This window comes from Diabrotica undecimpunctata, chromosome 3 (assembly GCF_040954645.1).
Source record: "Diabrotica undecimpunctata isolate CICGRU chromosome 3, icDiaUnde3, whole genome shotgun sequence".
Lineage (NCBI taxonomy): Eukaryota > Metazoa > Arthropoda > Insecta > Coleoptera > Chrysomelidae > Diabrotica > Diabrotica undecimpunctata.
The window spans coordinates 175,386,028-175,410,851 of NC_092805.1; the positions used below are offsets into that span (position 1 = coordinate 175,386,028).

General features: G+C 33.3%; 2 protein-coding genes across 4 annotated transcripts in view; one reads left to right on the forward strand and one right to left on the reverse strand.

The window, feature by feature from the left end:
- Positions 1 to 24,437, reverse strand: part of LOC140437858 (neprilysin-2-like) — a 30,736-nt gene extending 6,299 nt beyond the window's left edge. Inside the window, exons 1-8 of the mRNA XM_072527638.1 lie at positions 24,139 to 24,437; positions 18,415 to 18,740; positions 14,215 to 14,376; positions 11,861 to 12,016; positions 11,101 to 11,318; positions 8,348 to 8,506; positions 734 to 980; positions 263 to 434 (exon numbers count right to left, since the gene is read on the reverse strand). Coding sequence (XP_072383739.1) covers positions 263 to 434; positions 734 to 980; positions 8,348 to 8,506; positions 11,101 to 11,318; positions 11,861 to 12,016; positions 14,215 to 14,376; positions 18,415 to 18,740; positions 24,139 to 24,256 — 1,558 coding nt within the window. The 5' untranslated portion in view covers positions 24,257 to 24,437. The remainder of the gene's footprint in view (positions 1 to 262; positions 435 to 733; positions 981 to 8,347; positions 8,507 to 11,100; positions 11,319 to 11,860; positions 12,017 to 14,214; positions 14,377 to 18,414; positions 18,741 to 24,138) is intronic.
- Positions 1 to 24,824, forward strand: part of LOC140437857 (protein prickle-like) — a 281,038-nt gene that overhangs the window by 181,257 nt on the left and 74,957 nt on the right. The gene's annotated exons all lie outside the window — the stretch shown is intronic.

Below are 24,824 nucleotides of genomic sequence, written 5' to 3' on the forward strand. Positions count from 1 at the left end.
CTATAGTTAATTTCACGTAAGTCGACTTTGCTCTTAGTACAAGGGATAATCCTTTTTTGTCCTTCTACTTTTCATATTGTTACGCCTTCTCTTTTTTGAGCCTTAAAACTTGATACATTTGATCCTCTTTGTTTTATGTTTAACAATTCTCTCGACTCCTTTAATAATTCGTTGCAATTCAATTTTTTTCAAGAAAATATCGGTTGAAGATGGAATATTTTTCTCTTTTAACCATTAACATATTGAAAAATCCAATACTTACTTAAAACGTTAAATAAACGTAAATAATACGCATTGACTGACATTTCTGGTAATCGGAAATGGATAAGAACATCTTTCGTGTTAATATTACGAAACACCCTATCCAAATTCACCTTAAGAGCCATTCTTGCTAAATCAATGGCAGTTGCATTTTTATTTGGAAGGTGTTTAACCTAAAACACAAAGTTACCTCTTTAGAGTATAACAAAAATAAGAATAACAAAAGTCGCAAGATACGTTTATTACAATAATCATCATGTACCAAAAATTATATTTTTTCATCGACTCAATTTCACAGATATTGTAGTAATTACTTTGCATAAAATTTTATTAAAAACAACATTTTTTACACACAATTTGGTGATAATATCTACGGATATCATAAATTGAACAGTCTGTTGATGATTTTTTGGAAATGGAGCGTGAATTTGGTCGTCTAAAAATACAGTTTTGGACCCTTTGAGTTTCTTACCTTATCGAACCCTGTCAATTCTTCTATTTTAGTAATATTAAACGCTTCATCAAGCCAACCAATAGCTGCGGTAATATTCTGTAATCGCTTTATAGCGTTTTCTCTGCTTTCGTCGTCGATCCATTCAGATCGATCTATATACTCCTCCATGGCGGATTTTACATAGTCAACCATGGTTTGTATTTGTTTCTTCTTTTGTGGTGGTGTGTATCTTCGAACGTATTCTGCATCGGCGGTATTTCTAAACCTGTGTAAAGATTTTATATAAGTTTTAAGAAATGTAGACTTCTTAATATCCTTCTACAACCATTTTCTTGTGGCATGATTGACACTGAATATTTTATACTTTTTTGGGAATAATATAAAGTTTAATTCAAATTACGGTTTTTATTTTTAACATTTCGAGTTATAATTTTAAAGTTGTTTTCAAAAAATCCATGAAATAAAATTAAAAAAAAAATTATCTAACCCGTAAAATAAAGAAAAGTCGGTTTAATATTTTCAACCCCTAAATCGTTATAGTTTGACAACAAAAATTTTTATGTCCCTCAATTTATTGCGAACTTTACTCATTGGTCTAAGGGCAAAGCCATTTTTCGTGGCCGATTGGGGTTCATAAAATTTTACTACTAATTTTTATGTAGGTATTTTACGATAATCCGAATTTTTGGCCAGGAATTTGTTATTAACAATTTAATTATTTAAATGCTTATAACTAATAAACCAATGAATATATTGCCTTTTTTAAATTACGGTTTGTGTGTTTAAGAAAACTAACCGAACAAACATTGAAAAATTTAAATTGGTTTATTAGTAGCAGAAAGGTGAAAGTAAAGGTGAACGATATAGAAACAAATAATATACCGATTGCGAGAAGGGTTAGGCAAGGATGCGTCTTGTCTCCGGCGCTTTTCAACGTGTACTCACAGGTCATATTCAGAAAAGCCTTATGAGAAAGAAAAGAGGGAATAAGAATTGGAGAAATCATAAACACCATGAGATTTGCAGATGACACGGTAATTATGGCTAAGAGTATAGAAGAACTACAAACTTTACTAGAATCAATAAATAATGAATGCATTCAAAGTGGACTTGATATCCACACAGATAAGACCAAATTTATGATAGTATCAAGGAGTCCAATAAATAATGAACAACTAACTCTTGGTGGACAGCAAATAGAGAGAGTGAAAAAATATAAATATCTGGGAGCTTACGTCAACACAGAATTAGATCCAGACCAAGAGATCAGATTACGAATAGAAATGGCAAGGGCAGCGTTCTTAAAATTCAAGCAATTGCTCTGTGACAAAAATCTGAATACTGCGCTGAGACTGAGGTTTGTTGAATGTTACGTCTGGTCGCAACTATTGTGCGGGGTAGAAACATGGACATTAAAAGCGCAAATAGTTAAGAAGCTTGAATCCTTTGAACTTTGGATATACCGGAGAATGTTGAGAATTCCATGGACTGCCAGGGTCACCAATGAGGAAGTGCTGAGAAGGATGGGTCGAGAGAAAAAATTGTTGAGAACAATAAAAGTACGCAAGACTGCATACCTTGGACACATACTGAGAAATGATAAATATAGTCTTCTGCAGGTCATCATGCAGGGTAAAGTCGATGGCAAAAAGAGAATAGGTAGAAAGAGGAAGTCATGGCTGCGAAATATTCGAGACTGGACAAACATGACTGTAGACGAATTATTTCACGTTGCAAAAGACAGAGAAACTTTTAGAAATGTGGTCGCCAACCTCCGTTAATGGGGACGGCATAGGAAGAAGAAGAAGTAGCAAAAATATTGCAAATGTATTGTTAAAAAATAAAAAATTATCGACTATATTAGACATTTTCGCTTATAACTTTGCTTTTGGTTAACGTAAACAGATTTAAAGCATATCATTTTAAAGCTATGATTATAATATGCTTTAAAATGAATTTTGAGGAATTAAATTTTTTGAGGAAGTTATACATATACAATTTGGGTGTAAAAAACAATCGATACAATTTTTTTGTTTTGTAATGATTTTTCAGTGGTATGAGATCAAACATTTTAGTATAAAAATAGTCCACAAGTGGACCTCTTCTTTAACAAATATGAAGCACTGCTATCAAAATTTAACTTTACTTCCTCAAAGGATTAACTGTGATGAGACTGGAGTTTCTGTGGTCCATGATAATACCTCAATCACAGAAAAAATAACAATAATTTCTTTTTCCGTGCCTCAGTGGTTCTGTCACAGAAAGGAAAAAAGCAGGTTAGTAAAATCAAGTCGGGAGAGAGAGAGGCAGAAATGTAACTGTGCTAGTATCTATCAACGCGACAGGTGATGTAGTTTTACATTCATTATTTGTATTTGGTAGGAATAAAATGGCAGAAGAGTTTAAAAAGGATGGTCCCGAGGTAAGCATTTTTGATTGTGAACAAAGTAGGTGGACCACTGCCAATTCATTTTAGCTTTGGCTAAAAATATCTGTCGCTCTAGTGAATCCAATTAAGAAATGGCTTTTTTAATACTTGATGACCACAGTTCTCAGAAGAAATTACAAGTAATTATATAAGCAAGAGAACCACAATGTTAACATCATAAGTCTACCCCCTCACATTACTCACAAACTTCAGCCCCTTGACCTAGCAAGAATGAGACCCTTCAAAGCTGCGTACAATGAAGCTTATGCAAAGTAGATGAACCAATGAACAAGGAGACATTGCTGGATTGATTGAAACAGCTTTCCAAGTTATTTGTAGGATGGAACTTGCATAGTTTGGGTTTGTCTGTACTGATTTGTAACCATTGTAGAAGACCATTTTTACAGATCTAGACTATCTTGCTGCAACTCACTTTCTGAAGACAATGAAGCACATAGTGACACAGTCCCCTGCACAACAACGTCTTTATCTAGACCACCATTGGCTGTAACAGAGAGGTTTGATGAGGCTTTATCTACCTCTTCTGAAAAACCACTAAAATTGTAATGCACAGTTTTTCCGCCCTACACATCTTCGGCAACTGTGACACCTCTACTTTTAGCTATTGCCAGCACTTCTAAATCCTGCCATGGACTTCATAGCCCGAGCCTTCCTTATTTCAAATTGTGACTGACAAAGTTTCACCTGTAACAAACGAGGCTAGGAAGAAAATTATTCAAAGAAAGAGATGAACTGAAAAGAGTGAGATTTTGACTTGATCTCTTTATAAAACTGTGTTAGAGACGAGGTTTAAGGAATAACAAGAGAAGATCAAAAAGGCAGCAGAGAAAAAGACAAAGAAAATACAACTAGAGGGAAAAAACCAAACCAAACAGCTTGAACATAGAAAAAAACAAAAGAAGAGTCTTGATGTGAATAGACAACTTTTCACGTCAACGATACTAATGAAGAAGAAATTACTGATTTTCCCATTTGCGGAGAAACTACAAATGAAGATTGGGTACATGCAAGCGGTGGGCGCACGGATCAAGAAAATCTTCTTTTTTATAAGTGGGAAAATTGCGCAACGTGAACATTTGTACGCAAATAATATTTAAAAATATTTACATAACTCACAACATATTTAAAAAAAAGTATGCTACCCATGCTATTAAAGTGTTTTTAATGTGTCCGGTACTGGGCAAGTGTTTCTATAATACAACAAAAAATTAATTTTTTTATTTGTTCATTTGATATATGTTTAACCTCGGAATTTGGCGAATATTATTTTTTTTTGTGTTCAATAAACATGTTTACTTTTAAAATAGAGCATTTTTATTTCTTATATATGTTTCCAAAAAAAATTATTTTCAAAAAGTTTTAGGTGTCGTGGGCATTTGTTTTAAGTTCGTTTTGACTTTAACTGTGTCATTGGTATGCCATTTACTAGATACTCCTTTTTAATGACAATTTACATAAGTTTATATGTTAATACGTACATGGATATAAAATAAATTTGATTTCTATCAATTTGTCTAGTGCTGGAATCTTACTCTTGTAGTTGTCAATATCAGTTTAATTTATTAATAATATATTACACTAAATCCGATTATTTATCGTGACACTGGACATTCTGCATCGTACAAAATGTGTAAAATCACACATTACTTATCAAATAAAAATAAAAATCAAGTTTTTACAGTTGGTACCGGGTCGTAAGTTGTATATATTATTAACGGAACTCGTAAAATAGATGCCACATAGATTTGAATGCTAAACGGTCATTAAGTACATTAAATCTACATTCGACTAATGGACCACCATAGCTGAGATCATGGTTGAATTTATTTAACAAACGATTGGTCAATATATAGGTATTATATATACTTGATCCTATATTAACTCCTCTACATTGAACAAACAATACTTAAAATCGGGTTTTTAATAAAAACAAAAGCTAATTTTTATAGAAAATATAACAGTGGTGAAATTCTTTAAAAAAAATTACCTTTTATGTGTAGATTTAATTATGTAAAAGATATGCCAGTAGACTTCTCAATATTATGATAAAGTAATCATCTAATATGCTTCTTATCAAATGTATGCTTTTATTTATTAGGTATACAAAAAAAATACTTCTTCACGTTTAGTTTTCAAGTAAAACCCTGTTTAAGTTGCTTTATGTTTATTTTTATTCTGCTTGTTTATTCCTTGAACTTAAAGATTTTGTATAATTATCCTGATATAATCTTCATACTTTCTGCAGTATATCTCACGAATTTACGACTATTTTGGACTAATCGAAGAATGGAAAAAGAAAAGCATACCAGCAAACATACCAGCAAACGAATGGAAAAGATACCTGACGGAACTGTTTAAAGGAAAGGAAAATAATAATCAACACAATAATGTACCTGAATTAAGACACGAAATAGAAATCAGTTTTCAGGAAGTAGAGATAGCCATAAATTCACTCAAAAATGGAAAGCCACCAGGACCAGACGGAATAACCAACGAGCTTCTAAAACACGGAGGAGAAAGTATAACTGAATTTTGTCAGATTAACAACAAGGATTCAGATCCGGAAGATCCTGCGTAGAGGCCGTATTTGTACTAAGACAAATCACAGAAAAGGAAAAATCGAGTACAATAAACTAGTGTATCTATCTTTTATAGAACTGACAAAGGCTTTCGATCGTATCCAAGTCGAAGACGTCTTACGCCTACTGTATAAAAGAAACATACCAATCAATATTATACAAACCATCGAAAATATCTACTTCCATAATCGAATACAGGCCAGTGGCGGCTGGTGTGATAAAATTTTGGATAGGCCAAGCCAGCAAATTACATATTAATAGCTATGTGTAATCAGTGACGGATTCAGAGGAAGGGGTCATGGGGTCATGACCCTCCCCTAACTAATTTTTTAATGATTTTTCTGTTCATTTTAACTTCTGCGTTGTATCTCATTTTTGCGATTTTTGATTTTTCATCTAGCAAATCGCGAACAGAAAATGCCCTCTTCTGTACACCCTTAAAGGACAGGAAATTACTTAAATGTTCCTTGCAACTGGAATGTTTTTTAAGGAGGCAGACATATTTTTTAAATCAAAGTATCCTTCATAATTCCATACACATTTCTTATTAGAAAATAACAAACACGGCCAACAATATAGTCTGATTTTCGTAATATTTCCAGACAACCATTTGTAGACATCATACCAAGAGCAATTAAAAATATTACATTACTATTACTGCAACCTGGTAAAGCGTCATAAAAACCTTATGTATCAGTTATAAAACAATCTCACATATATAAGTTGCATACAATCAAGCGATATAGAAATCATGCAAATGTGATTTTTTTTCTTCAAATTTTACGAATTTTTTAAAAATTTATTTGGGCAACCATGCACTTGTTTGCCATTGATGTTTGTTTAAAAATATGTTACAATTATAGATTATGTTACATATTTTTTATCATAATTTAAAAGAAAATTTATATTACAATTCGATAATTACGTACAAGTGACAACGATGGTCGTCGTAGGCCCGATCGTCTGGTGCCTAAACAGCAAGCATAAATACGACAATATAAATCGTTGTCCGGCAAGCTGCTTAACTTCAAACGTTTTTTGTACGGGGATCTTATTGTAAGCTGGGTCGGCCAGTTCCGATCGGGCCTATTAATGATATTTAAAATGCGTGAATACGATTCGATGCTTTATGTGGTAATATAATAACATAGTTGTTATTATATTATAGTATTGAGTGATTTAGTACATTTAAAAGTTATTTACATGCACTAACATAATTTTTGAATATATGTTTTTCAATTTTAAAGCTCTTAAAATTATTGGGTAGGTCCGGCCTATCGTGCCTACCCCCAAAAGCCGCCACTGATACAGGCAAAGATAAATGAAAAACAAAGACAGAGAACAAAGCGGAGTCATACAGGGTGACTTGTTAAGCCAACTTCTCTTTAGTATAATAATGGACGAAATAATACAAGCAGTACGTAAAAGTCGTGGTTACAGAATGTAAAACAAAGAAATCTAAATATTAGGTTATGCAGACGACGCCACAGTAATCACCTAGACAGAAGACGAGCTATAAAAGTTAAACCCATATCTTCAATACAACAGCCAAGAAATACAATGTGATATTATCATCAGAAAAAAATAACCAAATGTATGACAACATCTAAATACCCACTACGATGTAAAATCGAAATTCTTGGGAAAATATTAAAGCAGGAAGCAAGGTTTAGATATCTGGGAATAGATATAACTAGTTCTCTATTACTATACTAGATCTTTTAATGACACAATCTGGAAGAACAGAGATGAAAATACTCCGACGAATATCAGGGAAAAGTCTGTTGGATAGGGAGAGAAGCGAAAACATAAGAAGAGCATGCAATATAGAAGACATACATGGATGGGTGACAAAACGGAAACAGGAGTGGTACAAACACATTAGTAGAATGGCAGAGGATAGAATAGTACGAATAGCACGAAAAAAGTCACCAAATGGATGAAGAAGTATTGGTAGATTAAGAAAAAGATGGTGCGATAATTTAAACAACTTAGGAGGCTACTATTGAAGAAGAAAGATGTTTTAAAGCCTACATATAAAAAGGAAGAAGAAGAGAAAGAGAAAAGTATTTTTGAAGTGTGTACAATAGAACAATAATATACATATCTAATTTAAAGTTTACAATTTTCCATTAAACAAACATAAAAAAAACTGTACACCTAACTCTACACACATTAAAAATTTGGTTATGGTATTGGTGTCAGAACCGAACCATTTGTTGGAGTTAAAGCAGCAGATAAAATGAGCGGAATCGAATGCCAGCCTTTTAAATGATTCCGAAATGGTGACAATTGACATAATGTCACTAGAATATTAAGAATATTAAATTATAAAGAAATTGATGAAATGAAATTCATAATGAGAGAAGAATTTTATCGAATATTATCCAAAATTAAGTTTTTTAAATCTTGATTTACATAGTATCATAAAAAATATGTTGAAAATTGACTGAAGGTCAACTTAGGATCAATCGATCCCCAAGTTATATCCAAAACAAAATGTTCAAACATTACAATATTTATAGATGTAAAGACTGGTTGATAATATCGGTAACTGACATTTATCAACAAATCATACGTAATATTAAATATAAAAATACTTACAAGTTCTTACTGATCTTGTAACATAATTCATCTCGTGTGTCTGTTGTCTTTTCCTCCTCCAGCAATTTTGTAATTTGCTCGTATTTGTCACGTATTTTTTTCGATAAATAATTAATGTTAGTGGAGAGCAAGATCCATGCTATGTAGTTTGCTTGAACCCTTAATAAATTAAAAAAATCATTATTATAAAAATTGATCACTATATAATATAATACTACCACTGCTATAAGAGGCGGATGTCTTTAAAATTGTCCGTTGTAGTGTTTGTTGTCGTTAATGTTTTAAAATTTTAAAACTGGTGCTGTTTGCGGAGCTCTTTTGGTCAGGATAGTAAAAGGAGTCTCTATCAGTATGTTACTTCTTTTTCTGTAAGTGATACTTCGTTACCGAATTTTCACCATTATCATGGCTATTCTTAATTAAGTGGCAAAGCCGCAGAAAAGCTCTTTAATATTTGTTTGATCTTATGTTAGGTCCTTTGGTTTTTTAAAATTGTAATGTTATGAACGTTACACGTTTTTCTTTTTCATTTTCCTTCTACATTTTTCAATTTTTCTTCTAATAATTATTTTATTCCAATTTCTTTTGAATTTATTCATTTGTTAACGCTGTATCTGTTGTATTTGACTATTTTTATTTTAATAATAGTTGACGCTCAATTTTCTATTTACGAAATATTCCGTCATATTCTTTATTATCCAATTTTAGTTTTCACTTGTTTCGATTCTATTCCCTGTATTTAGACACCATATCGACTCCATTCTATTCTATGCCATAGACATATATAAAATGTCTATGTCCTACCTCAACTCGACAAAATATATTTGTCAGTTGGCAACTCCGTTCTTTCTTGTCATGTTTTGCTTCAATTTTATTTCCACATATTTGTAAAGCTGCTAGCAGGATTTGCTTAGTTTTTATTTAATATTAAAATTTAATTTGTACGCCCCACGTAAAGAAAAAAATCTCGGAATAAACTAGAAGAAAATGTATGTATAGGTTATTGGTAAGACATCCTACCATGTCAATCTGCTATTAAATATTTCTGTACAAACAAATTCTTAAGCCCTTATTATGGACATAAAACATCCAGCTGTGGGGTTGTGCCAGCAAAAGCAATCTAGGAATAATCCAGCGTTTTCAGAATAAAGCGCTGAGAAATATTGTTAATGCTCCTGGGTATTTCAGAAATAGTGACCTCCATAAAGACTTTTAATCACGGAGATAGAAAAACGACTTTTCAATCACAGTAACCCCGAAGCCATCCAGCTCTTTAACAATGTGAGTTTGGTCAGAAGACTCAAGGGAAAATGTGTGTAATTAAGTTATTAGATTCTAAGAATCGCCAGTGGATAGGCCTTTTTCTTGTTAGTAATTTAAGTTCATATTTTTTCAGTGTATTTAGTAGTACCCCTAGTTAGATAAGTCAGGTACCTATTTAATTTGTTTCTAAAGATTCTTCATACCTAATCGAATCCGTTAAGAATACAATCAAGCTCTGAATGATTTTCCAGAAGGGTTTTCGAAAAGGATTGAGAACTAGAAGGGCTTTGTTTGCGCTATCAATTTTATTAGAGAAGTGCAAAGACCAACGAAAAAAAGTCTATCTATGTTTTGTAGATTATCCTAAAACATTAGATTGTATCACACATTCATATTGAATATTGGGACCCATTTTGCGAAAATGATGTGTGGAGAATAAGGTTCAACCACGAGATATACCAATATTACAAAAAACTCCCATAGCAAATAATGCAAAATTACAAAGATTGCGTTGGGCATGTCACCTTATAGGAATCAATAAAAAAAAGAACACCTATCAGAATGCTTAGTGGAACTATGGTGGTACTTCGGCCAGTAGGAAGACCAAGGAAGAGGTGGATAACTGGAGAAGAGCATTCAAGAAAAGGGATGCTTGGAAGCGGATGCTGGGGGATTAGATGTAGCGCCAACAAGAGATAGAGAGAAAGTTGTTACTCCAAAGCGCACTCGAAGACACAGAAGATGACATCAAAGTGAATGGAATATTCATAAACAATGTAATAGGTATATGAAAATGACACAGTTATAACTGCAGACATTTTAGAGGGCTTTCATAGCGGCTACTTAACAAAATATAAGCTGAATGCTTAAGCATTAAGCTATTGGACTTAAAAATTAACACGAAAAAAACAGTGGCAGATTAAATCTATATAGAACTGAAGTTTTCAAGTTCAAAAACCTGGACAAATGAGTCGGTGAGAATCTTTAGTCCCGGCTTAAAAAAAAATCAGAGCCCAGATTGAAATGGCTAGATGAAACTTTTTAAAAATATGTAGCTTCTTACGCGATAAATCCCTCGATATACAAATACGAAAAAATTTTAAAGTACAATATGTATTTCACACTTTTGTATATTGTTAAAACGTGGATGTTAAAAATTAGTAGCCTGAATAGGTTTGACGCATTTGAAATGTGATTAAATCAAAGAATATTGCGAATACCTTGGGCTACCCAAATTTGGGAAATTTTCTTGGTAAAGTAATAAGACACGAGATATTTCACTTACTTCAAACTCATAATAGAGGGTAAGACCAATGATAGACGAGCATCAGGACATAGGAAGTTTATACGAAATTGGACAGGCTTGTGCGTTTCTTGGTAGCATATATAGTATGGTAGTATATAACAATTTTCTGTTGGTAATTTTATGTACGTCTTGTATGTATATGTTGTGTTTATATGTTGTTTTTTCCTAGTTGCACATATTATACCTTTTGGGTGTACGATGAAAAAGGTAGTAAAGACTAGTCAGATATCCATCTAGATCAAATACCACTTGGTCAGTAGGTTTTAAGTCAATGTCAGTGTATTTTCGTAGAAAGTCCAGCCAATCAATTTTAATTAAATTGTGCTTAAGATCACGCAACGTTATATTTCTTCTCTCGTCGCTGTTGTAAGCCAGGGATTTGTTGTTGTGCTCTGTAGCAATCTGCAAAACGATAAACAGTTTTTTGGTAAGAAAAGACACACAAAAATTGTAAAGGAAAGCTAAAGTTATCAATAGTAAAACAAGAAAATGTTGGGTATTGTGGGTGATTTAAAAACAGAAAAAAAAAGAAATGAAGAAGATTCAATCAAATTCAAAAGAACTACAGAAAACTGATAATTGATGTGAATTTTAGAAGAATAAGCAAGAAAATGATATATAATAATTGAAAAACCTATACCTCTTGCTGATTATATTAAAGTGAGGAAAAATTACCTTATAAGCGCTTAATTCTTTGAAAAACTATAGAAAAAGAGATTTCTCGTGCACAGTATTAGCCATGCCCAAAAAGGTTTTTGATCATATATTATACAAGAAATGTTTTTAGTTGCCAAATACCCAATAAGTTGAAAAACTAAATTAGAGTCAATCGAAACTTAAAATTACCTTAATCTACTGATAGCAAAGGAACGAAAGATTGAAAAAGATACGCAGATATTCATATAAAAGGGGAAAGAAGTCGCTAAGTTAAAGATAGAGCTTACCTCTTTCAGTCTTTCCACAAAATTTACCGCAACCCTTAAATCTGCTTTGATATCTACACTAGTAGCTCCTAAGTCTTTAAGAATATCATGTATGTGGTCAATGACACTATCATTTAAATTAAATGAACTGATTTCCGTTGCGTCTGGTGGTTTTAACTAAAAATAAAAAACACATTATTTGTTATACACAACACGTTATGTTCTTCGTCTTTGCATATCCTTTGATTGATTTTTAGAAGTTACTAGTCCATTTTCCTTATACTTTACGATCCTTTCCAAATTTTATTTTCCAACTTGAATTCATAATTCACTACCTACCGTATTTTATAGTAGGTAGTGTTATTTCATTCGTAAATTTTCAGTTTATTCTTTTGAATAAACTCAGATTTATTCCTTTTTTAACTCAGAAGTTTTTGTTTTTTTTGTCAGTTTGTTTTGTAATTTTTTTCCAAAAGATCATCTGCTGTGCCTTCTTTTGAAAGGTAGATTTGGATAAATAATAATATTTGTTGAGGTTGCAGTTCAATTGGTAGAATTTTAAGTTCATGGTTTCGAAATTTTTTTCGGGACAAGACAACGGGGTACTACCGAATTTCTTACGAACAAATCGATCCATCAGAACAAGTCAAGCCAATAGAATATATGCAAAACTAGACACTAGACGAAATTTGGCGAAGGTTGACAAGGAACTTCTCGATTTATTTTACGTTTTGAGCAGCAGGTTGAAATATGCAGGTTAGAATAAGATTGAATCCATTTGTTACAAAAAAATGGAAAATGAACTAGAAAGGAACACTGAACGCCAGAAACACAAATACGAACGCTTAACCAAACATAAGGAGGTAGAATCAAAACAAAACACAGATAGGAAAGTTGTCAACTTTTCACATAAGGTTTTAACTCCGGTTAATACCGAATACCATGCACATGTGGAATGGTATGTGTGGGAACCAAGACACACAAACATAAGGATAAACGAACAAAAAGCCATTGTCGTTTAGGACATATCGACAAATCTGCCGTTGCCAAACACGCTGTGGGAAGCGGAGAACATCGGATACTCTTTGAAGAAACGCAGATGCTGGAACATGAAAAAAGAAAAGCTACCAACGACGGCATACCCCCTCACGCCGAAACCAGTGGAGGGGAGCCGAGTACAAAATATAAATATGGCCTCCGTAGTACAACGCGGCGTCAGTTTTAGCTTACAATCGAAGCAGTAACATCTCCAGAAGATGCCAAACCCTAGTTTTGGCGAAACGTCGAGAACTAATCTCAGAAGACAACGACCTAACAGCCCGAACAAACAGCTTAACAAGTTAGATGATGGCTGTGACGCACCGAATTTATTTGTTTCAGATGTGTCTAAAATATTTATATTATGAATTTGCCATTTCTTCTTTTAGTTCTATAAGTAATCTTGTTTCCTGAAGTGGCACCATAGCAATATCCAGTACATCATTGGCTTCATATTTGTATAAGATAGGTTTTTATTTAATTTCTTCTTCTTTATTTGACATCTCTTAGAAGGATGACGATCTTCACAATAATCTGCACCTTCGATAAAATAGTCTGAAGATTCCACGAAAATTTCCTTAACTTCCTTTTTTAAATGTTTGTATTGGTATCCCCATTTAATTTCTGCCACATTATTATAACCAACGTGTACACCGTAACTAACATTCTAACAGACTACAAAAATTTCACTATTGTGTAGGTGTAAAATTTTCTCTAACCTTTAAACGACTATAGGCCGTACGCCTATGTCTCTATGCCTTTAAATTGATGTGAGTAATGACGCTTGTAGGACACGTCGAGCATTGTAAACTATCTACATACCTCATTTGTTTTCTTTAAAACAAGAATGGAACAATCTGTCCCATGAATAATTCGTTTCTACATGGATATTATGCAAAAAAATCCAACGAGGATGTCGGGCACGTAAAAGAACATAAGCAGAAGCATGAGCCTAATGATTTTAATATTTAAATAATTCGAACAGATTTAAATGCCGAGGTCATTAAACTCACAACATGATCTAATAAAGAAATTGTTTTATAATTAATAGTTTATACGCGTATTTCTGTGGGGCATATCTTGTTTTGGCAGGTTGAGTGATGGTTGATATTAAATTTTATTTTGTTTCGAACAGAGTTTTTATTCTTGTGATGTTCTGGTCATATTTAGTATGATATAATTGAGCTCGTTTTAATACCCATTTGTCTATTTTACAATTTTTAAGACAAAAAACTTGAAATATACTCGTCAAAAAGAAGCTGAATGGAAAAATCTGTTGAAAATACTGAAATGAAAATAATTTATCATGAAAACAACAGAAATTGTTTAGACTTTACCCACAACATTCTTCCGTCACTTGTGTGATTCTCGTAGATCTGAATTGAGATGAAAAATCCATGATATAGTCCTAGTTTCCTAGCTTGAAGTGTAGCGCTTTGCCAAGTATATTTCCGTTCGTTCCAGGTGTGCATTTTAATAATTGGCCAGCCTCCAATTGCCTAAAACATAAACCCAAAACTTGTAGAAAAGGTACATACATTTGCTATCTAAAGAAGATAGGTATATACATAGGGACAACAAATAATGTTTGTGACCAGATTACCCAAATAACCCAGAAACCCCAGAAATACTTTAAAACAAACAAGGTAATATAAACATAGAGGAAATTTAAAAAAAAAAAACCCGAAAATCAAAACGGTAGAAGTCAGTGAAAATAGAAGATACAGCGATGTAACAAAGAATGCAAGGAGACATGTACCATCGTAACAAGAAAAAGAAACTGGTATTACATTAAAAATAATATTGGAAAAGCTCACCAAGATTGATGACGAAATAACTTTCGATAAATCGATATCAGAGTTACCCGACTAGAGCATAGCGCTAAAGGAGCTATTCCGAAAATCAAAAATGGCTAAGAACCTTCGAATTATGGCGTGAAACGCAAATGAACAACATCAGATAGAGTTGGAAGCAGTACTAGACATTGAGAAAATTGATCTGTGTCTCGTTTCTGAAACATACTTCACTAAACAGTCATATGTAAACTTTAGGGGGTACAGAGTATATCCTACTGTACACCCAGATAATATATCATAATCTAAGATAAATAGATCTAAGATAATTAAAATATGCAACTGAGCACATACAAGCTACAACAGTATGTCTGAAGATGAAAACACATATCGTAAATATAAGTTCAATATATTGTCCTCCTAGACACTCCATTAAAAAAGAACAATATAAAGAATTTATGAACACTTTTGGACAAAGATACATCATCGGTGGCGACTTTAATGCAAAGAATAACCACTGGGGCTCTAGGCTATATACAACTAAAAGAACTATTGTCAGCTGTTAAAGAACAAAAGAGTGAAGTAATATACTGAGTGGACCAACATACTGAGTGGCCTACCGATAGGAACAAAATTCCAGACCTGATAGATTTCTTTATTCTAGCTAACTATATGCATATCAGGCTGGAAAGTGAACTCTGCTCATTCACCGATTATTTTAACTATGAATGATACAGTGAGCCAAAAAGAGTTCAATTCAATATTGACTAATAAAAAAACTGACTGGGAAAGCTTTAAAATAAACCTTGAATACAAAATTAATCTTGCCGTGCCATTGTGAAACACGAGGCAACTTAAGTTTTTATAAAAAATATCGCAACAGGTAGCTTGGGAAAATACTCTCACAATAACTTCTAGAACAAAAGGGAACAACTATCCAAAATAAATCAGAGAACTCATAGGAGAAAAAAGGAAGTTCAGAAAAAAATGGCAGCAATACGGAGCTCCACGAGACAAATCTAGTCTAAATAATGCTACACAAAAACTAAAAAGGGAGATACAGAATATAAAAAATTCAACAATTAATTCTTTTTTAAGTAATTTAAGAACTGACCAGAACACAGATTATTCGTTATGGAAGGCAACAAAACGAATGAAGAGAATAAGTATTCATTCTCCTCCTTATCAAGTTGGAAAACGGCAACTTGGCTAGAAGTAGCGAACAGAAAGCAGAACGATTTGCAGATCATTTAGAAAGCACGTTCAAACCCAACGGCAATCATGGTGAAGAACTAAGATGGAAAGAACCATTCCAAATCGAAGAAAGAATAACGTTTACATCATTTAGAGAAGTATCAACAGAGATAAAAGAGAATATAAATCCTAAAAAATCTCCAGGATCTCGAAACAGGATAAATATTAAAAATCTACCAAGAAAAGCCATACCTAATAAATGCTGCTTTTAGATTGAGATATGTTCTCAGACTCTGGAAAGTTTGGAAAGTCAAACCAGATAAACCTCCAAATGAAGTGACATCCTATCGACCAATATCAATTCTTCCGGTGACGTCAAAAATATTTGTTGAAAAAATTCTATTGATAAGATTAAAACCAATAATAGAAAGAAAAAATCTTATACCAATCCATCAATTTGGCTTCAGAAATAAACATTCCACTATAGATTAAGTTAACAGAATAACGAATATAATAGAAAAAACATTAGAAGAAAAGAAAGTCTGCTCTACAATATTCTTGGACGTTGCACAGGCAGTTGATAAAGTCTGGCATAAGGGTTTAAACTATAAACTAAGAACGTTCATGCTTAAACAGTATTCAGAAATCTTAGAATCATACATTGCGAACAGATTGTATTTCAGAGTCAAACAAGAAGTGTACACCGATTTAAGGAGATCAAAACTGGCGTGTCACAAGGGAGTGTATTAGATCCGGTCCTGTACACTATTACCACACCTTCGCGGATGAGACAGTCATACTAGCGTTAGGAGACACTAGTGAAGAAGCGACTGATAAGTTGCAACTATCAGTAAATAAAATACATACCTGGTCAAGAAAATGGCAAATAAAATTAAATAAGACTAAATCTGCACACATTAACTTTACAAATAAAAAAATAGAAAATTTCCCAGTTAGAATAAATGGATACCCAAGTTCCTCATGCAACATCAGCAAAATACTGGCAATCCAGCGAGGCTGCGCTGAAAAGTCCATGTCAAAAAGAAAAGAGGGGAGCTTGATATTAGATATAAGAAATTGTATTGGCTGATTGGAAAAAATTCAGCATTATCCATTCATAATAAACTATCCATTTACAAGTAAGTACTGGGGCCAGTATGGGTACATGGGTGCTAACTCTGGGGCTGTATTAAAGCTACTAATCTACATATTATTTAGAGATTTCAAAACAAAGTACTGAGGAACATTGTTGATGCTCCTTGGTATACCCGTAACAGCAACCTTCACCAGGACCTGGGTATGGAAACTGTGACCGAAATAATACAGCAAGTCGCGAGCAGAGGCTGCATAGTCATGTGAATGTCGAGGCAATCCAGCTTCTTGATAACACTGAACTAAAGAGAAGACTCATAAGGACAAAACCATACGAGTTATTGTAAATGTGTAACGGTTTAGTGTAAAAAGCAGAGTATAGTGCTGTGAAGTTATTGCATGTTAGTTGTAGTGCATTAGTTGACAGATAAAATAAGAGTAAGCCATAGGGTAAGCCCTTAGATTCAAGTATTTCCTGTTTATTAAGTTAGGTCACAAAACAACTGATAATTGGTTATTTGTGACCAGATAACAGTAAACAAACATCGTACAGGTGTTAGTTACATACTAAATGTGAAAAAATAAAATAATCCATCAATGCATTTTCATTAACTATACACTAAACATGACATACGTATCCTAAACCACAAAACAAAAATAAAAGGATAAAAGCAGCAACATTCCCTAAATATTTGTGGAATATTGCAGGTTCCAGACCCATCCCATGTATTTCTGGGTTTGTGACATTGAGCACATAAATACTTATTTAGTCATGCAGCGTGTTGAATTATTGCAAAAAAATAGCTTTTCTTTTATCTAACACAAAATTAATATTTTCGTGTACCGTATTTTCCCCGAAAATTGGCACCAATTATTTTTCATTTTATTGGGCTGTATTATCACACGATATCTAATTCATAAAAACCATCTTACTGACGATAGACTACTCCATTTTATTTTTCTTATTCCATTAATGTTTTTATCTAATTTTCGGCTTTTATACAAATTCAATTTTATTATTTATTTATTTCAACAAAAACTCACATTTTGTGTGTGAGACCTTCACATTATTCCAATCGTATTTAATAGACGATGAATCATACACTTCGGCGACGAATCATATGAACTGTAGGCAGTACTAGAAAATTTATTAGACAAGGTCAAGTACCGCCTCCTGCACATTTACTAATTACACTATCGGTATCGCACAATAGGTGTATTCATATACGATGAGTATTTTAGTACCGCCTAGTTAATATAGAATGGCATTTATTATCCAAATAATTTAATAAAACAATACTCATTTTTTCAGTAACAATTTTTAACAGGCATTTTTCTTTTTCAGGTATGTTATTGTTATACGCGCTAAATTACTCAATTATTGTAAGTAGAAAATATGTTATTTTTTTATTATTATTTTTTTTTATGGACAAACGCCAATTATCTATCTTTACTTACTTCATCTAAAAGCCTCAGAAACGTCATATCTTCATCGCTCTCAATTTTCTCCGTGTCCAAACAAGCTCTATAAAAGCTCCGTTGAAACACCAAACTTTTCGGTAGAACAGTTTCATTTCTTGTTTCCGTGACAATTTCCTTAAGTTGATTTTCCGATAAGCTTTTTAAAGCATGCAGAACAGTAGGAGCGTCTTTGGCTATGGAATTTTTCATGAAGTTACCGCATGTGAAGTTGTAGAAGTCGTCGCATGGGTTTGCCTCTGGATCGACCGTATCCAAGATATGGACAGCTGCCCGAAGACATGCTGGACTGGTACACACTCCATCTGGAAATGATAATTGAAAGGATAAGAAAGGAAGTCAAAATAAAATTTTATATAAAAAGATTATATACCTCTCTGCTATAAAGATATTGACTATGTGACAACTGAGTGTGAGAACGAAAATTAAGTATCCAAAAATACTTCTTAATATTATCTACAAGTTATATAGATTGCGATTATATTTACATTATCATAGTCGTTTCTCGGATTCACCGCTTTCTATCTCGCCAGTCATCATCCTGTAGATACCTTTCGGTCATGGTTTGTCTAATGCCCTCCTTACATATCTTTCTTGGGCGTCCTCTTCTTCTTCTCTGCACTATTCTCCACTCCATCATTTGCTTTGGCCGCCTGTCTCCATTCATACATCTTATATGTCCTTACCACCTCAAACTCTTGGCTTAAGTGATGTCAATTATTGTTGTTTTAATACCCATTCTTTTCCGTATCTCGTCATTTCTTATTTTGAAGCTTTAGCCTACAATAACGTCTCCAAAACCCCATTCTTATTGACAGTAGGTTCTTTGATAAACATTCTGTTATTTGTCAGACCTCAGCATCATAAACTGTGATGCTTTTGACTATGGTCTCGTAGATTGTCTAATTTTTGTGTTCCACAGCACGCAATTTAGTTGTAACATTTATAATTCTACAGTGGTCTAGCACTGGATTATTTCGATCTGCTTTTCCAACAACTTGATACACACGATATTTTTTATATTTATCGTCAAATCCCGACCCTTATATTCTTCATCCAACTTTCTGATCATATATCTTACATCATCCTAAGCTAATATGATCTGGTTGTCAGGAAGCTGTAAAGTGAAAAGTTTATAGTCATCTATAGATATACCCATATTATAACACGTACTCGTTTAGTAATTGGAAATTCTTAAATGAAGTCAGGGATATCGTGGAAGAAATTACAAAAATGAAATGGTGCTGAGCCGGTCACATAGCCATATATAGTGATAACATATTGACACGGAGAATCCTAGAATGGAGACCAAGGAGGACGACAAGAAACATGGGAAGACCTCAAAAGAGATGGATAAATGACATAAGAGCAAACAATGCATTAGATTGGGGCAACACAGAGAAAGATGAAAACAATTAAGAGAGAACTACCTTCAGGAGTCGATAGAAAATGGTGACGCAGAAGAAGATGCTATAACAGGCTTTTTTTAGACCTAAGAATATCATATGACATGTTTCTTTTAGCTGTTTCTTTTTCTAAAAGCTGTTTTAGACTTTGTTCCTCATCTTCCGTAACTTCGTTCTCTACTCTTGTTTTATAATCTTGCCGTAAGGGTCCTAGAACCTCAAGAATTTCTCAAATCGTCTCTCCATTGCCTTCCTCCAAGCACGTATTCCCATATTTCTCATGTCTTCATCGATGTTATCAAGGAACCTTGTTCTGGGTCTTCTTCTTCTTCTCTGGCCTATGTGTCTATCAATGAGCGTTTGTCTAGCTGGGTCATTTTGTTCCATCCGCATTACATGCCCTATACACCTCAGACGTCCTATCTTAATATGTTTTACTATATCTGGTTGCTGGTATATTCTCTAAAGTTCGAAGTTGCATCTTCTTCTTCTCTACACTCCATTGTCATTCACTGCTCCATAGATTCGCCTTAGTATTTTTCTTTCGAAAGTCCAGCTCTCTGAACCATATATTACCACAGGGCGTATTATTGTATTGTAGAGTTTTGTTTTTGTATTTCTCGGTATAATTGTGGATTTAAGGAGGAGATTGAGCCCAAAATAGCATCTGTTGGCCATACAAATTCTGTGGTTTATCTCTGCGGTAGTATTATTTTTAGTGTTAGGGAGCGCTCCCAAGTATAAAAATTCGTTTACTGCTTCGATAACGTCGTTTTCTATAATAAGTGGTTGTAGGATTTGTGGTTGCGTGCTTATTTTCATATACTTTGTTTTGTTGGTGTTTATTATTAAACCCATTTTTGTAGCTAATTCTTTTAATGCTACATACGCCTCTCGTACAGCGTTTTCCGTTCTCCCAACAATATTGATATCATCAGATAGATTTAACCAATAGTTGTGATATGTGACTTACGTATTACTTTTTCTAGAGCCAGATTCCACATTATACAGAAGAGTGGGTCTCCCTGGCGCAGCCCGTTATACTAAAGCTAAGCTAAAACCTATGCTCTGGTGTATTTGTGTACATTTATTGTACAATGTTTCATTTTTGGCATTCAGCACTGCTTTTTGACATCTGGACAGCATCTCGTGCAGTATTTCTGATCTTCTGTGTGTTTTATCTTTAACCATATGTTATGTGCCAGTTTTTTCTCTGCTACCTTTACTCTAAATTTTCAGTCCATTATTATTTTGTATTCCTTCGATCTAGTATCAGTTCTTCCAAGGCTTCTACATCTGCTTCACTTATAGATTCTATTATATTTCGATACGTATTTAGGGCAGATGAATACACATTATTACCTCATTCTACACAGGAATGTTGTCAACTCATCTTCATATTTATATTGTACCTTTTCCCAAAAATTTCTCGATAATATGGATCAATTAGATTCTCAGAATGTGTCTTGAATGGGAAAAAGGTTTGTGGCTTTACAAGTTAATGGTTCCTTCCATATTCTGCTCCTCTGTATACTCTAACATCGTACATACGTAGCCGGGAAGTCTGTCTAGATATAACGTAGTGAATTATTGATTTTTCTGAAGTGTATTCTGAGTTCATGTATATACTAGGTATAAGGAATTAGGAATAGACCAAAAGTCATCAAACATGTTGAGGAATGTGTTAAAACAGTAAGAAAAAGACTTCGTGCTCAAGAACTGTACAGCAGAAGACAGTTTCGAGCTCACGAGTTATCCAAGCAGCGAAAGATTGAGCAAAAAGTTGAGAATTCTTCCCAGCTTTTGTGTTTAGCTGGACTTTATTTTCGTTTTTTTACAATATTTTTATGTACTCTTCTTTACCTTGTTAGTTCTTCTTGTTAATAAATTTTTTACAAGAAATTTTTTTTATTATACTTATTCGTGAATTTTTTTCAGGCAGTTTTTTGTGATTTTTCTTATATTTTTAATCAAGACACATACTTCTAGTGCCGTGTTAGAAGTGTACATGTTAACATTCTCCATTTCTCGTCCATCGTCAGTTCTTGTCCTTTATGTTTTTTAAATAGGTCATTTGTTTTTTGTTCTCTGTTAATCGGGAATGGTAAATGAAATTGTTTTACAGGATTTTATAAAATTCACCTATTTGTATAAATTGTTCGCTATAGTCTATATGAACCGTTCCTAGTAACCCAAGATAGAGAAGGATGAATTGAATTTAAAACACGATTAAAAATTTGTAAAGACACTAACGGTGAAATTCTACCTGATAAAAACTCAGTTCTTAACAGATGGGCACAACATTTCAGCGAACATTTAAATATAAACGATATTGAACGAGGTTATAACATAGACAATCAACTACACAGTGAAGATCCAACCAGACAAGAAGTGTTAAATGCCATCCTAAAACTCGAAAGGCAATAAAGTCCCAGGAATCGATATCGAATCTGTTCGGAAATGTATAAAAAAGGTGGTGATCTACTTTTTGCAGCAATCCATAAACTAATAGTACTTACATCGCAGAATGAATTGGTACCAGAAGAGTGGCTAAAGGGAATAATGTATCCGTTGCATAAAAAGGGTGATGAACTGGAGTGTAAGAACTATAGACGCATTACTCTGTTAGCATCTGCATAAAAATCTTCGGCAATGTATTATTAGTGTTGTTGTAAGTTAGTTAAGTTGACCCAACTAACAATGCAAAACGGAAGCTTATGCATTAGAATTGAAGGAGAAAACTCTACATTCTTTGACAATAATAATGGTCTAAAACAGGGGGACGCGTTTGCAAAAGGCAATCAGACAATTAAATATTAGAATGAATGGAACTATTTTTAATAGATCGACGCAATTTCTCATATTCGCTGGCGATATAGTTATACTTGGCAGAAGCATGAGAGATATGGTGCAGTGTTTTACAAGGCTTGCGGACGCGGCAAGAGAATTAGGACTTGTGGTAAACGAGGAAAAAACCAAATATATGTTGGTTTCTAAAATCCCCCAAAATATCCTACAGAGAATTCAAATTAACAACCATACCTATGAGCAAGTCAAAGAATTCACATATCTTGGATCGCTAGTAAACGCAACAAACACGAAAACCGACGAAATAAAAAGACGCATAGCAATAGCAAACAGAACTGAACAAGTCTCCAGAAACATTTATAAAATAAAAATATAAAACCTGCAGTAAAGCTCGATATATACAAGAACTTAATAAGACCGGTTTTGATATATGGGGTTGAAACGTGGACCTCATCTCAAAGTGATGAAAGACGTCTTGGTATTTTTGAGAGAAAAATTCTTAGAAATATTTTTGAGGCCGTAAATGAAAATGGGTTATGACGTCGAAGATACAACTTTGAACTATATTAGTTATACACCGATCCAGATATTATGAAATTCGTTAAAGTGCAGAGACTTAGATGGGCTGGATACATTACTAGGATGTCAGATCGCAAATACACGAACAGATTAACATTTTTATACAATAACAAAACCAGAGGGCACAAGAGTTAGAGGACGACCACAAAGGAGTGGGTTGATGATGTGGAAGAAGACCTACAGATTCTAAGGGTCATAAGATGGAGAGAAGTTGCCAGGAATCAACAGGAGTGGCGACTTATTTGTGAGCAGGCCAATATTCACAACGGATTGTCGATCTTATGATGATGATACTTCTTTAAGTGAATATTCATCGTTACAATGTGTTTCATTTAAATAGTTTATTTATTTTCCCACCTCTCATTATTTTATTCGAATACATCCAAAATTTTGGCGTCCTCAATATGTTGTTTCTATGTTGTTTTAACTTTTCCCCGCATTTTAGAAATTACCTATTTTTTACGGGTTCTGTCGATTTGTTTCTCCTACGAATCGTTGATTGCTTTACATTCAATACAGTTCTTAAATAACAACCATAAGCAGATATTTTATGTATAGAAATAGGTGAAATAAAAGGTATTTGAACTGGAATAAAGCTTAGAAAAATATATTATGTAGTATATCTATCATTACCTACTATTTAATAAACTTTCAGCACAGAAGCATTCTTAACGAAGTCTTAAAATTCATAGAAAGCATCAGGATCAACACAATTATTTATATAAACGTATTTTAAAAATAGCTTTTCACATTGTACATATTTTTGCATTACAGTGTCTTGTTATAAACTGTCAGTTACCTTAACTGTTATAGTTTACTTAATTCTTGTACTGTTTATTAAAAGTAATTGACTCTGCATATAATGCATATATAATATCTGCATTTTTTTTTATTAAAAAAAGAAACTTACCATGAGAAGTCAAGAAGCAACAAAACAAAACAATAATAACGATAACTAACGCGAAAACACAACACACCAAACCCTGTTCTAGTTTGCTTCTTCTCTTAAACCATTTTAGTAAAGCCATATCACCTTCCACGCATATCTCCGCTTTTAGACGAAAGCCCGCAATTCGCGAACTGCTCTAAATTCACCTAAATCGTTCTAAATTTTCTAAATAGGCGATAATTGCCGCAAGAATCATCCCATTCACGGTTAGCCGCGGTTAACAATACTAAAAAAATTAGTCATACCGTCGCTGGCGTGCCGTAAAATTATGACTAAACGAAAATAATTAGGTATCTCAATTGGGTATGTCTGTTTTTTGTATGGGAGGATATTTGGCTGGAATAGTTGAAATTTTTGATGAAAATTAAGATTAATTGTGACCACCTACTGGTTATATTTTAAAAACATTTTTTATTTTAGTAATTATAAGGTCTCTCTAGTATGCTTCAGCGTTATTGATGCTCACCTTATTATAACAATTTGTTTCATACATAGAGATCTTGTACACTTATTTATATTTACAATTTTTTGTTTCTTGTGATCTGGTCAATCCATATCTAAAATATTTTAAGTATTGTAGTTGAATTTACTCGATTTAAAGATTCTTTGTCTCACATGCTAAATATATTCTCGTGTACTAGTACTTT